This window comes from Pelodiscus sinensis, chromosome 3 (genome assembly GCF_052426305.1).
Source record: "Pelodiscus sinensis isolate ZL-2025 chromosome 3, ASM5242630v1, whole genome shotgun sequence".
NCBI lineage: Eukaryota > Metazoa > Chordata > Testudines > Trionychidae > Pelodiscus > Pelodiscus sinensis.
In genome coordinates this window covers 97,304,493-97,318,133 of record NC_143054.1, presented here as the reverse complement: position 1 = coordinate 97,318,133, position 13,641 = coordinate 97,304,493, and the positions used below count along the sequence as shown (strand labels likewise).

At 45.6% G+C, this 13,641-nt stretch overlaps 1 protein-coding gene across 21 annotated transcripts in view; it reads right to left on the bottom strand.

Moving 5' to 3' along the window:
• Window positions 1–13,641, bottom strand: part of EYA4 (EYA transcriptional coactivator and phosphatase 4) — a 218,536-nt gene that overhangs the window by 101,018 nt on the left and 103,877 nt on the right. For 20 of the 21 annotated variants that reach the window (XM_075924215.2, XM_075924210.2, XM_075924201.2 and 17 more), the window contains one exon: window positions 1,828–1,877. The exons of the other annotated variant lie outside the window; for it this stretch is intronic. In XM_075924215.2, the coding sequence (XP_075780330.1) occupies window positions 1,828–1,877 (50 nt within the window). The remainder of the gene's footprint in view (window positions 1–1,827; window positions 1,878–13,641) is intronic. 21 annotated transcript variants of the gene reach the window in all.

Genomic DNA, 13,641 nt, shown 5'->3' with positions numbered 1-13,641 from the left:
TAAAACTTCAGGAGATATAGTAGTGCCCTCTAGCACACACTTGTCAAAGGTCTCTCTCAGATTCCATTCTAAGACCACAGTTGCATCTTATATCAAACTGGCACAAAATTTGCTTCTGGCTATATTCACATCATCAGAAACTCTCACACCAAGAGCATTCCCTTTCATTTAAACTATATCTGGCTTAAAAGAAGTTTCCTGATATAAGGAGGACATAGTATACATATTTTTTGTTCAAAATTTTCCTTTTTTTTTTTCAGTAAATTAAATTTTACCAGATTTACAGTTTAATTGTTCACAGTGTTTGTTGGTCATGGTTCAGAGAAAAAATACTTCTTAGATTTATTTTATATAGTAGATCAACAGAACTACAGTTCAACAGAATGTTCACAATAGTGTCAGGATTATGAAAGTATATTGGGTCATGAAGTACCCTTACACTTGTTACAATACAAGGCCCTGACTGACCAAAGCTGCTGAACATGTGGATAATTTCAAATATATAAAGAGTCCCATATATTCATGTGCTTAAAGGTAGGCTTATATTCAAGTGCTCTGCAGACTCAGGACCCTAATTCTATTGAAAGTACTTATAAAGAGCTGTGAGGGTTTTTTTAAAACTGTAACTTAATTGTCAGTCAAAAATACTAATGGGAAGGATTATTTAATAGGAATCGAAGGTTCAAAGCAGCTCCCATTGAAATCAATAGCAAATTCCCCATGGACTTCTGTAGAAGTAAGATCAGGCCTCAGTCTGTTCAACTCCTACTGAACCCAATGGGAGCTATGCGTGTGCAACTGAATACTGTAATGTGAAAAGCAAATCAAACAAATTCTGACATGCCATAGAGCACTACTTACAACTATTCCATTGTCCATAGGCATTATTGGGTCCCAACCAACCACAGGCTTTGCAAACATTAAAGGTGCAATACTCAGATGTAAGAACAGTTATGTTTCAATAATTTTTAATTTCTTAGGGGTGGGGGTTGTGGTTTTTTGTGTTAACAGATTGTTAATGTTACTTTAGGTTTATTTTGTTTTTCTATTTGTATTAAACATTTTCCGCCTGTGAAACCGAAATATAGCTCATGTAAAAAAAAATAAAGGCAGCCTATAAAATATTTCATACCACAAATCTTAGACAAAACAATGTCCTGTCTCTTAAAAATTGAATAAGTACCAAATATGTACATGCTGGATGGCACATTTGCAGTAATTATTGCATCACTTGTCCAAAATATAGACAGAACTAGTGACTTCATTTAAGTTAAATTAATTTCCTTTTCCACTTAGACATACAATTAGGAATCACTGCATTTTAATACATCCTTTTGGAAGAAGGAATGTCATTTTTCTAAGATATAGACATTAGCATATTTTGCACAAGTAAAATAATAAAAACACACCCCACTGATAAAAGAGTCATTGACCAAATAAAAACTGATGTGCTGACACTAAAAGTAAAAGGAAACTAAATGAATGACAACAATCAGGTGCGGAAAGAGATGGAAACAAAATAACTTATCTACCAACTTTATTTATTGTTTTAAATGGGATTAGCTTCTAAACTGAAGGTGACAAATCACTGTTAATATACTATCAAAACTCTCTCCATCCCTCCCTTCCCCGCTCTATCCCCCAATTTCAATTTTTATCAGTAACTGCAGAAAACAATACAACCTCTGGGATGAAATACTACATTTAAAGTAATCTAGCCAGACTCATTAACTCTCAATACTAATCTCTCAAGCCCTTTCTACATAGCTTCAGTATTACTTCACATAATCATGTTCTTCTCATCAAGTATTTTTTTAGTTACTGTACCTGGAATTCTGAACCTCTGAAACATCTGATTCTGTGCACGTTTTCTTTACCTGCAAAAACAAAATCATTATCATCAGTTACTCTCATATGAAAACACAACTTCCTCACTCATAGTTCATGCTCTTACACCACTTAAAATGGATACAGCTCTGCTCACCATAGTATCTATAAAATACTTCCCGCATTTTACAGCAGCAATATGCAGTACTAAACAGTGTGTTTCATTATTATCCCATGAACAGCTGCCAACTGCACTTCCCTAGGCTCCATTAGTATGTAAAATGTTCAACTAAAATAGCTTGGGAGTAGTCTAACTAAGAACAAAGAAACCAAAGAACCAGGTTCCCCACTTAGAAACTAGAAAGCCATACTGTTCTCCGTTCAGAAAAGAAATGTTTTCTCAATTGATACTGCTTCTGTTTCCTGCTAAAACTCACAATAATAAACACCAGATTCTGGGGCAAAGTGCAGTGTTAGCTAAATAATTCATACCATTAATTTTCATTTTCTGAATCTAGTAACTAAGGGTACGTCTAGACTACAAGCCTTTTTCGAAAGAGGCTTTTTTGAAATAATCTTTTGAAAAAGCCTCTTTCGAAAGAGAGTATCTAGACAGCAACCAGTATTCTCAAAAAGGAAAGCTGCTTTTTCGAAAGAGAGCACCCAGGCAGTCTGGATGCTTTCTTTCAAAAAAAGAACTGTTTGAGTTCGATAACGCCTTTTTTCGAAAGAGCATTTTTGAAAAAAGGCATTATACCTCCTAAAATGAGGTTTTCTGCAGTTGAAAAAACTGCCGCGTTCTTTTGATTTAATTTTGAAAGAATGCAGCAGTGGTCTAGACGCAAGTCAAGTTTTTTTGAAAAAAACCTGTAATCTAGACACACCCTATATGTTTAAATTATGTTCATAAAGTGTCAATGAAGATTTTCACACATTTGAAATATACAATTATATATATTCTATTTCAACCTTCAAATTCATCTTTGTGAAATACTGCCATTAGCCAGCAAAAGGAGAAAAAAAAAACCCACTTCTAAGACTATAAACTACTCTTTTCCAGACCCTCTATAGTGTTGGGTATAGTTTGGGTTCTGGAGTAGTGCAATTTGCACCTTTAAGTCATTTGAATTTCAGTAACTTTCTGAGAGACTTTTTGTTGAATATGCAACCTACTGAGTTCGTTTCTTCTATTAAGACCATCTAAACCTATTTACAGATACTCTGGCTTACTTAGTATCACTTATACTTACTGAACACTCCCCTTGTAGCCAATAAATGTTCAAATTCTGAGCATTTTCAATTATAGTACCTTGGATCAAAAGATTCATCTATTGTTAAACCCTCCTTTTGTTACACTGTTTTAAAAAGTATTTCTGTGATATGGTGGGATTTTCAAACACACTCAACTCTGCCAAACATTTCCCATCAAAGTCAATGGCAGAGCTTCTATTGACCAGAGAGTTAGGTCAATACTGAGCCCTTTTAAAAATGCCAGCTTTCATGGCTTGAATGGATATCATGCAAAACTACAGGCAGTCCCCGAGTTACGCGGATCCGACTTATGTTGGATCCGCAGTTACGAACGGGGCCCGTCTCCCTGGTCTCCAGCAGACCAGGGAGAGGAAGCAAAGCGGCGGAGCACGCGGGCAGCAGACAGCCCAGATGCGTCTGGGCTGTCCGCTGCCCGCGTGCTCCTTGGCTTTGCTCTGCTTTGCTCCTCGTCTCCCTGGTCTGCAGACCAGGGGCACGGGGAGCAAAGCAGAGCAAAGCGGCTGAACACGCGGGCAGCGGACAGCCCAGACGCATCTGGGCTGTCCGCTGCCCGCGTGCTCCGCGGTTTTGCTCTGCTTTGCTCCCCGACCAGGGAAATGGGGAGCAAAGCAGAGCAAAGAGACGGAGAGCAAAGGAGTCTGGGCTGTCCGCTGCCCGCGTGTTCCGTGGCTTTGCTCTGCTTTGCTCCCCGGCCCCCTGGTCTGCAGACCAGGGAGACGGGGAGCAAAGCAGAGCAAAGCCGCGGAGCCCGAGGGCAGCAGGACAGCCACGGCGCGTCTGGGCTGTCCCGCTGCCCCCGTGCTCCGCGGCTTTGCTCCGGACGCCTGTGGTACAGCAGCTGGGGCGCTGCCGGTTGGTCCCGTAGCGCCGCTCTGGGAGCTACTGGACCAACCCGGCAGCACCCCAGCTGCTCTGCCCCAGGCGTCCCCAAGTCAGCCGCTGCTGAAACTGGCCAGCGGCTGACTACAGGAAGCCCCTGCCCCAGGCTTCCTGGAATCAGCCGCTGATCAGTTTCAGCAGCAGCTGACTTGGGGATGCCTGGGGTTCTTAAGTTGAATCTGTGTGTAAGTCAGAACTGGCGTCCAGATTCAGCCGCTGTTGAAACTGATCAGTTTCAGCAGCGGCTGAATCTGGACGCCAGTTCCGACTTACATACAGATTCAACTTAAGAACAAACCTACAGTCCCTATCTTGTACGTAACCCGGGGACTGCCTGTACTCAGAGATATGCAAGTACAAGAACGAGTCTAGAGCAGTGGTCTCCAACCTTTTAAAGCACAAGATCAATCCAGAATCTACCTCAAATTCAGATACTCTTGTCCCGCCTCCTTCATGCCTCTTCTCCAAAGCCCCACCCCTGCTCACTCTGTCCTCTCTTCCTCCTCTTTCCTCCCTCCCTTACACCAGGCAGGGCCAGAGGGTTGGGGCACAGGCTCTGGTCTTGGGCTCAGGGATTTGAAGTGAGAGAGGTTTCTGAGCTGAGCCTGGGACAGGGAGTTGAGGTGCAAGAGGGGGTTCAGGGTACAGGCTCTGTAAGGGAGTTTGGATCTAGGAGAGCTCAGGGCTGGGGCAGGGATGTAAGAGGAGGAGTACATGACTGGGGCAGGGGTTCGGAGCTGGATCCAGCTGGACACTGTTTACTTCAAGTGGCTCCTGGATGGTGGAGCTAAGGCAGGGTCACCCTTGCCCTGGCCCTGCAGCACTCTCAACAGAAGCCAGCAAACTCCCTCCATCCCAAGCCCTGTTGTATAGCTGCCCTCCATTCTGTGGAGATAGAATACAGGGTGGGAGAGGGGGTACCCTGACAAAAGCATCCTCCTCTCCCTTCTCTGCACAGCAAGCAGGAGGCCCAACTCCAAGGCAAAGGGCAGGAGATGAGCAGCAGAGGGGGAGGGGCAGCTGAAGTGCCAGCACTTGATAGCGTCTTGGCCAGGCAGGATCCCCTGTCACAGGCAGGATGCAAAAGGGGCAGTGAATGCTTTAACATCGACTGTGTGTGGGTCAGTACTAGCAGCCAATTCTTACCAGGGCACCATCCTGGCTCACATTAGCTCACTTTCACTTCTGCACAAAACTGGTATTAGGATGACAGCAGCAAGGTTGCCAACTTTCTGGTTAAAAAAACCTGAACAGAGTTTTCCTGCCTCTTCCCCATGGCCCTGCCCTGTCCTGCCCCTGCTTACTCCACCCTCCCTCCTCCTTATGCTTGCCGTAACCCAGTGTTTCTCAATCTTTGTTTATAAAGTACCCCTTTTTTAAAAAAAATATAAGGTACCTACCCCCAGTACCTACAGTTTTCAGGCACACATTTTTTTCCTACCATTGCAACACATTTGTTTAAACGACTTAATTGTAGCTGGGGAGGGGGGGAATGAAATTGTGGGTGTAGAAAATACAAAAATAATAAAGCGCTGTAAACACAAAAATTCCATTTTCTCCAAATTTAAGTTGTGTTGACATACCTCCCAGACTTCTTTTGAGTACCCCTAAGGGTAGTTGTACCACTGGTTGAGAAACAATGCTCTAACCCACCCTTGCTTTGCTTACTGATTTTCACTGGGCTGTGGCAGGAGGTTGGAGTGTGGAAGAAGGAGAGGGCAAGGGCTCTGGCTGGGAGTACCTTCAGGGGTGAGACCAGAAATAAAGGATTCAGAGCGTGGGAAGAGGCTTCGGGCTCGGGGTAGGAGGTTGGAGTGAGGGGTGCAGGCTCTGGGCAGCACTTACCTCAGGCAGCTCCCAGAAATGGTCAACTTCCATCCCCTCAAGTTTGAGGGGCAGGGGCAGCCATAAGGCTCTGCATGCTTCCCTCATCAACAGGTGCCACCCCGCAGCTCCCATTGGGTGTGGGTATTATGGAGACGGGGCTCAGAGTGGGGGCAGGTTGTGGAAGTTTCTGTGCCTTGGAAATGGATGGAAATGCCAGCTTCTTCCAGTAGCCATGTAGAGCCAGGGCAGGCACTAAGCCTGCATTAGCACTGCTGCACCACTAGCCAGACAATTTGTATAGTGTGCGGGTGTGTGTGTGTGGGGAGAGGGGGTGCTAAGAGCCACTGAACCAAACTGTAAGTCTCCTATATAAAATGAAAACTACTTCAAGTCAGACAGTGCTACAATACCCGCCACACTCCTAATTCCAGTACATATGAAAATATGTTGTTCATGATAAAAAAAAAAAATCTTATAATTGTTTTCTGAGAAGCCGTCTAGAATCTCCATGCTTTGGAGCAGGTATTTAAAATTTGGCAGAGGGTTGGCCCTGGTGCCAGCGATGGGATGAGCCTTTTGCCATTTTTGTGAAAATCTGCCTAAATTTGAGCAATTTAAGCTTCTGAAAAAAATTGCTTTGCACATGATCAGCAGGCTTGTTAGAAGCGGACCATAAATCCTCTGAAAATTCCACCTGCATTGATCATATTCCACCTCAAAAGCTGCAGGGGCTGATCAGAACTTTTCCTGCAATTCCACTTACTGGTTTCTTTATTGGTGCCAGGCACAGGGACTGAGAGCAAGGAGACACTTCTCAAAACTGCCTCTATAGTCTATACAAACTCAGAAAGCATGGAAGAAGAGGAGAAATCAGTTTGATTCAGAGGGAACTTTGGAAGTAGGGAAGGGGGAAACAGAGGGAAAATAAGAACAGAGAGGAAAAGAGGTGCTAGAGGGTAGGGCAAAGAGGGGTATATGGGTTCAGACAGAGAGGGAGCCAGAGAGCTGGATAAATGGGGGCATACAGGAGCAAAAGTAGCCGTTGTCAGACAGTTGGCAAATGGAATAGGGAGGGGGGTAGGAGCTGAGAAGCCAGGACATGGGTTCAGATAGGAGCAGAGCAGGGGGGGACAGGGTTAGTGGGTAGGAAGAAGCAGAAGTATGGTGGTGGCAGGAAGTGGGGGGACAGAGTGGATTGACTTAAATCCAAATGATTTAAATTACCTATTGGAATAATCATTTAAAACAGCAAGCAGGGAACCTTGATTTAAATTATCAGTTTTAATATTGTTTTGTATTTGTGCTTCTTGGTTCCTTTTTTGAATTAGGATGATACTTAGTGGCTAGTATCCATTAAAACATGTTGATTTACAACTAAATATAGTATTTAGATTAAATTTGGTGCTTCTTTTTAATAACCAGGATACACTCCATCTATGCATATTTATTTGAGCATATTATATTTATTCAGTTTCTTAATCTTTACATTTTTACTATGGCTGAAAATGGTGATTGATGCATTTGTTTACTAGATAGCAATTAATTTGTGGTTTATAGCAAGCTCTGTTTGGATAGAAATTAAATTAAATGCATAAAACAGCACTCAATTTTAATAAATAAAACTATTTAAATGTCCTAAATGCATAAGAGAAAAAAAGTTAATCAAAACTGATTAAACAAAAAAAATACCTGTAGTTAGTGAACTGACATGACTATTTCTAGTGACCATGTTCTTCAATGTTTTAGACATAGTAGAGCCCATCCTCTCACCCCCAATTTTTATTCATAGACTGGACGCTTTTCTGCTTTTTTGACTCCAAATTGATTTCTTAACTTTGAATGAATTAGTCATTAAATTGAATTAACTGAATAAACTAAAATGAAGAAAACATTCTCTATGTACCTGGAGAACAGGTTACTGCTCATAATGGCTGGTTTAGCACAGAGATACATTTTGGTTTCAGATTAGTAGCCATTCACTTCCACCAGTTCAGTGGTTTGTCTTTCTTTAAAACTTTGCAGGAAATAGATACATCTTATTTTTTTTCATTTAATTTAAATATTTGAATAGATTATAACGTTAGCCTTTACTATAGATTATCAATTTCAAATTTAATTTTACATAAGTTTATTGTAAATGAACTTTACAATTACATTTTAAAAGATCTCATTTACTTGATTTTTTTTAAAACTGCTTTTTATCTACACCTGATGGGGTGGATGTGAATAGAAAAGGAGTATGGGCGTAGGCGCCTTTCTAAAACCTGGAACTGAATGTCCCAAGCTTCTGTATTTCTTTGCTGCCCACAAGCTTGAAAGACTGACAAAGTACACGTCTCACGCTCGCCCCAGTGGATGGTTCCCAATGGTGACTGGCCAAAGGCTACTATTGCTATCCATTGTATGTGTGCTGCAGATTTCAACACCCAGACCTGCTCATGCACCAAGTTGGGGTTCAATACACGACAGGATCTCTCTTGTATCAAGACGTTTGTTTTTTGTGAGTCTTTTTTTTTAAATCAGGAAATTATATGAAAAACTATATTGAAAGAACATTTAAGGTTGCAAAGTCAAGCACTCGTAGAGAAATACAAGAATTAAGGATGCCTGTATCATGCATTACAGGCAGTCCCCGGGTTACGTACAAGATAGGGACTGTAGGTTTGTTCTTAAGTTGAATCTGTATGTAAGTCGGAACTGGCGTCCAGATTCAGTGGCTGCTGAAACTGACTGCCAGTTCTGACTTACATACAGAATCAACTTAAGAACCCCAGGCGTCCCCAAGTCAGCTGCTGCTGAAACTGATCAGCACCTGATTCCAGGAAGCCCGGGGCAGAACAACTCTGCCTCGGGCTTCCTGTAGTCAGCGCTGGTCAGTTTCAGCAGAAGCTGACTTGGAGACGCCTGGGGCAGAGCAGCTGGGGTGCTGCTGGGTTGCTCCAGTAGCGCCGCTCCTCGGTGCTACTGGACCAACCCAGCAGCACCCCATCTGCTCTGCCCCAGGCGTCCTTATTCAGCCGCTGCTGAAACTGACCAGCAGCGGCTGAATCAGGACGTGGGGCAGAGCAGCTGGGGTGCTGCCGGGTTGGTCCAGTAGTGCCCAGAGCGGCGCTGCAGGACCAATCGGCAGCGCCCCAGCTGCTCTGCCCTAGGGTCCAAAACAAAAGCCTGGTCTGCTGGGGGCACACTAGCTGCGCCCCCCCCCCAGCAAACCAGGGACACGGGGAGTAGAGCCGTAGCGGCAGCGGGGTGCCGCGCCTCTGAGGCTTTGCTCTGGCAAAGCCTCAGAGGCGCGGGACCCGCCGCGGCTGCGGCTTCAGTCCCGGTGCCTGTGGTCTGCTGGGGACCGTCCCCAGCAGACCACAGGCACCGGGACTGAAGCCGCAGCCGCGGCAGGTTCCCGCGCTTCTGAGGCTTTGCTCTGGCACAATCTCAGAAGCGCGGGAACCCGCCCGGTGCCCCTGGTCTGCTGGAGACGGTCTCCAGCGGACCAGGGGCACCGAAGCAGCTTACGAACGGGGCTCTCTCACCCCGGAGCTCACAGGTAGCAATCCGCCACCTTGACCTCCGGGGCGAGAAAGCCCCGTTCGTAAGTGCGGATCCGACATAAGTCGGATCCGCGTAAGTCGGGGACTGCCTGTATTTATTAAATATGCTCACATACTATTTTTTCCAAATATCTGCTACTTCATTCAGGGCACAGGATGAACTAAATTATATGAAAGAATAAAGGATGTATAATGAATTAAGATACTATTTGCTACATAACTGGGAAGGTATATAATCAATAAGGCACAGACTGCAGAAAGAGAAAGAAATGCCAAGCTGTCCAGGATAATTTCATTTTACCCTCATCTCTGTCACAGAGTTTCTTTGTGATACTGGGCAACTCACTTAAAGCAAAATGTTAACAGTTGGCCACTAACTGTTGTGTAACTTATTTTCTGGATGCTCAAAATGAGACTCATGAGGCTAGATTTGCAGACGTTCTCAGTTCAATGCTGCAACTGAAAGTGGGATGGGGTCTGTATTTCAAACATATGAAATGGTTTACAAATCCTAAGTACTCTGAAAAATGAGAATGTGTTTCAAGTTGGACACCCAAAACCAGCCCTTAATTTTGGCAGGACCTCCATGTACTACCATAATATAAATAAATTAATCAAAGCAATTGATAACTTCTTGGCCCATGGAAAGCACACAAGATCTAGTTTGAATAAACAATTCATAAGGTTAACAGTCCTCTGATAATGTTTTTCTGTTTAGAATATGCTTTTCAAATTTAGATTAATAAAGTAAATGTGTCATTAAGATACGAAGCACGAGGACAATGATCCCAATTTGGGACCTTCCTTCCAGTTGTCATGGTATCTGCTTACAAAGAAGTTACCTCTCCCACAGACAGGAACCCATTATTAGGAAGAGATAGGTAAAGTAATGGGGGATTTGATTATTAAAAATATAGATAGCTGGGTCTGTGATGACCAGGACAGCTGCATGATGAATTGGCTGCTGGGTGTGAAGGTTGCAGACTTCTCAAGACATTCAGATAGATGTATGTGAAGTGCTCTAGAGAAGCTGACAGTTGTATATGTAGAAAAGAGGGCCTGGAGATCAACTTTAGGTTGTTAGGGGGAAGAGACTGACGTTCAGAACCTTCAAGGTAGCATTCACTGAAGAGATTCCAATTCTAAAAGCACAACCGTTTAGACTGGCAGAACTGTAGGGTCTTGATGTGTGAATGGGACAATAGTACAGTGAGGAAAGATTGAGGTTTATTAGGAACTGGGGAACCTTTAGGAAACGAGGTACCTATACAGAAAGGATGGGTTCCATATAAACATAAATGCATAGCTCCCAGATCTAGTGCAAGCCAGGATTGAGCAGTCCTGGCTCCTGCCAGGTCCGGGACTGATGCGGCTCTGCATTTCAAATGTAGCAAGAGCTGGCCTGGCTCTTACTACATTTAAAATGCAGAGCCGCAGCGGGGGTAGCTCCTGGACCCAGCATGAGCCAAGTCTGAGCCAGGCTTGCTCAGTCCCAGCTTGCACCAGGTCCAGGACCTACCCTATTGCGGCTCTGCAGTTTAAATGTAGTAGGAGCCCGGCAGCCTGCATGCCCAGCTCCTCCTATATTTAAACTGAGAACCACAGAGGGGGGGTAGCTTCTGGACCCAGTGCGAGCTGGGACTGAGCACTTCCCCTTATCAACTAATCACGTAGGGTATGTCTACACTACAAAGTTAATTCGAACTAACAGCTGTTAGTTCGAATTAACTTTAATAGGCGCTACACATGCAAACCGCTAGTTCGAACTTAATTTGAACTAGCGGAACGCTTACTTCGAACTAGGTAAACCTCATTCTACAAGGACTAAGGCCTAGTTCGAATTAAGTAGTTCGAATTAAGGGCTGTGTGGCCACTTGATTCGAACTAGTGGGAGGCTAGCCCTCCCCAGCTTTCCCTGGTGGCCACTCTGGGCACCACCAGGGAAACTCTTCTGCCCCACTCCCGGCCCTGGAGCCCTTAAAGGGGCACGGGCTGGCTACGGTGCCCGTGCCACATGCAAGCCTGCCAGCACCCAGCCAGCAGACGCTGCACCTGGCACGGCACGAGCCAGCCACCCGATGCCACCCAGCCCTCCCCCTCTTCCCGGGACCAGGCTGGCGGCTCCCAGGAGCCTACCCAGGGCCGCAAAAGGCAGGCGCCCGGCTAGTCTAGTGCGGAGATCGTGGACCTCATCCATGACGTCCGCAGTAGGCACAGGAAAGTGGCCATCTAGGGCAGGATAGCTGCCAGCCTGGCCACACAGGAGCAGGTTTGCAAGAAAATCAGGGTGGTCCAGTGAGACCCCCAACCCTGAGCCCTGAGCTTAGAACATAAGAATGGCCATAGTGGGTCAGACCAAAGGTCCATCTAGCCCAGTAGCTTATCTGCCAACAGCGGCCAATCCTAGGTACCCTGGAGGGGATGGACCGAAGACAATGACCAAGCCATTTGTCTCGTGCCATCCATCTCCAGCCTTCCACAAACAGAGGCCAGGGACACCATTTCTACCCCCTGGCTAATAGCACTCCATGGACCCAACCTCCATGACTTGATCTCACTTCTCTTTAAACTCTGTTCTAGTTCTAGCCTTCACAGCCTCCTGCAGCAAGGAGTTCCACAGGTTGACTCTTTGCTTTGTGAAGAAGAACTTTCTTTTATTAGTTTGAAGCCTGCTACCCATTCATTCCATTTGGTGTCCTCTAGTCCTTCTATTATGGGAACTAATGAAGAACTTTTCTTTATGCACCCTCTCCATACCACTCATGCTTTTATAGACCTCTATCATATCCCCCCTCAGTCTCCTCTTTTCTAAGCTGAAAAGTCCCAGTCTCTTTAGCCTCTCTTCATATGGGACCTGTTCCCAACCCCTGATCATTTTAGTTGCCCTCCCCTCTCCCGCCCTCTCTCTTCCCCTCTCCCATCTCCTCTTTCCAGTCTCCCCAGAGGTTAATCCCCCTCCCCCACCCCGAGTTTTGTTAAATAAAGAGAGTTTCTATTTTTGAACACACGTGTCCTTTATTTTGTACATCAGGAAGGGGGGCTAGGGAGGGGTAAGTGGAAGGAGGTGAGGGAGGCATGGGGTACGAGCCCCTGATGGGGAGGACTGGGGTGGCTCCTCGGGGTGGAAGCTCTCCTGCAGCCCCCCGATTGACCCCCCGCTCCCGGATGGCAGCCTTCGGCAAGTGCAGCCGGGCTGATGGCCGAGTGCTGTGATGTGCCGAGTGTAGGCATTCAGGGCACTCCAAGCCAGGACTGCTTTGCTATCCCTCATCAAGTTAGACAAGCGAGCGGGGAACCCCTGAGAACTGTCTTCCCAGGGTGGGGGTCGGGTCCCTTTAAGCACAGCCCTCGGCTAGCCTGAGACAGCAGCTCCATGCTCTAAGTCCTAATCTGATGCCCTGCCTGCACTGCTTCCGGCCAGCCTTAACCTCGGTTCAGGGTCCACTCAGTGTGGATATGCTAGTTCGAATTAGAAAAATGCTAATTCGAACTAGTTTTTAGGTCTAGATGCACTAGTTCGAATTAGCTTAGTTCGAATTAACTAATTCGAATTAAGTTAGTTCGAATTAGTGCTGTAGTGTAGACATACCCGGAGTCAATACAGATTGTGTTGTCTACACAATTAGCCAATTATCTGCTACCTAACATCCTTACATGAGTACCTAGTATAAAAATGAGCATATTGATATAATTGGCATCATGGCATCACAGAAACTTGGGTGAATGATGGAAATCAATGGGACAATGTAATAGCAAAGTACAAAAAAATAGAACTAACAGAGAAAGTTACACTTGTGCGAGAGTGACACCTCTCATCTGCAGAAATGGGTTTTGTCCACAAAAGCTCATAATACAATTTGAACCTCTCTCAACTGGAACTCCCTAATCCACGGACCCAGCAGGACCACGGATGTTGCTGGACCAGAGAGACCTGGTGAAAAGCATGAGGCTAGTGGGGCCAGAAACCCAGCCAGGTTTGCTGCAGGGAGGCCAGTGGCAGGGATCCCTGCTACAGGAGCCCAGCTGAGCTGGCGGCAGGGCAGCCAGAATACCAGTGGTTTTTGGCAGGGCAGCAGTCTGCTGTGGTGAGGCCAGGAGCACTGGTGGCAGGACTGCAGGCTGCTGCAGCAGGGCTGGCAGGACCAGGAGCCTTGGCAGGACTCTCTCAGTAGAGCTGGCAGGGTCAGGAACACTCGTGTCTGAGCAATGGTCTGCCATGGAGACTGCAGGCTGGATGGCAATGCTGGTGCTATCGTACCAGTGGAGGGACAGGGATTTGCTGCAGGGG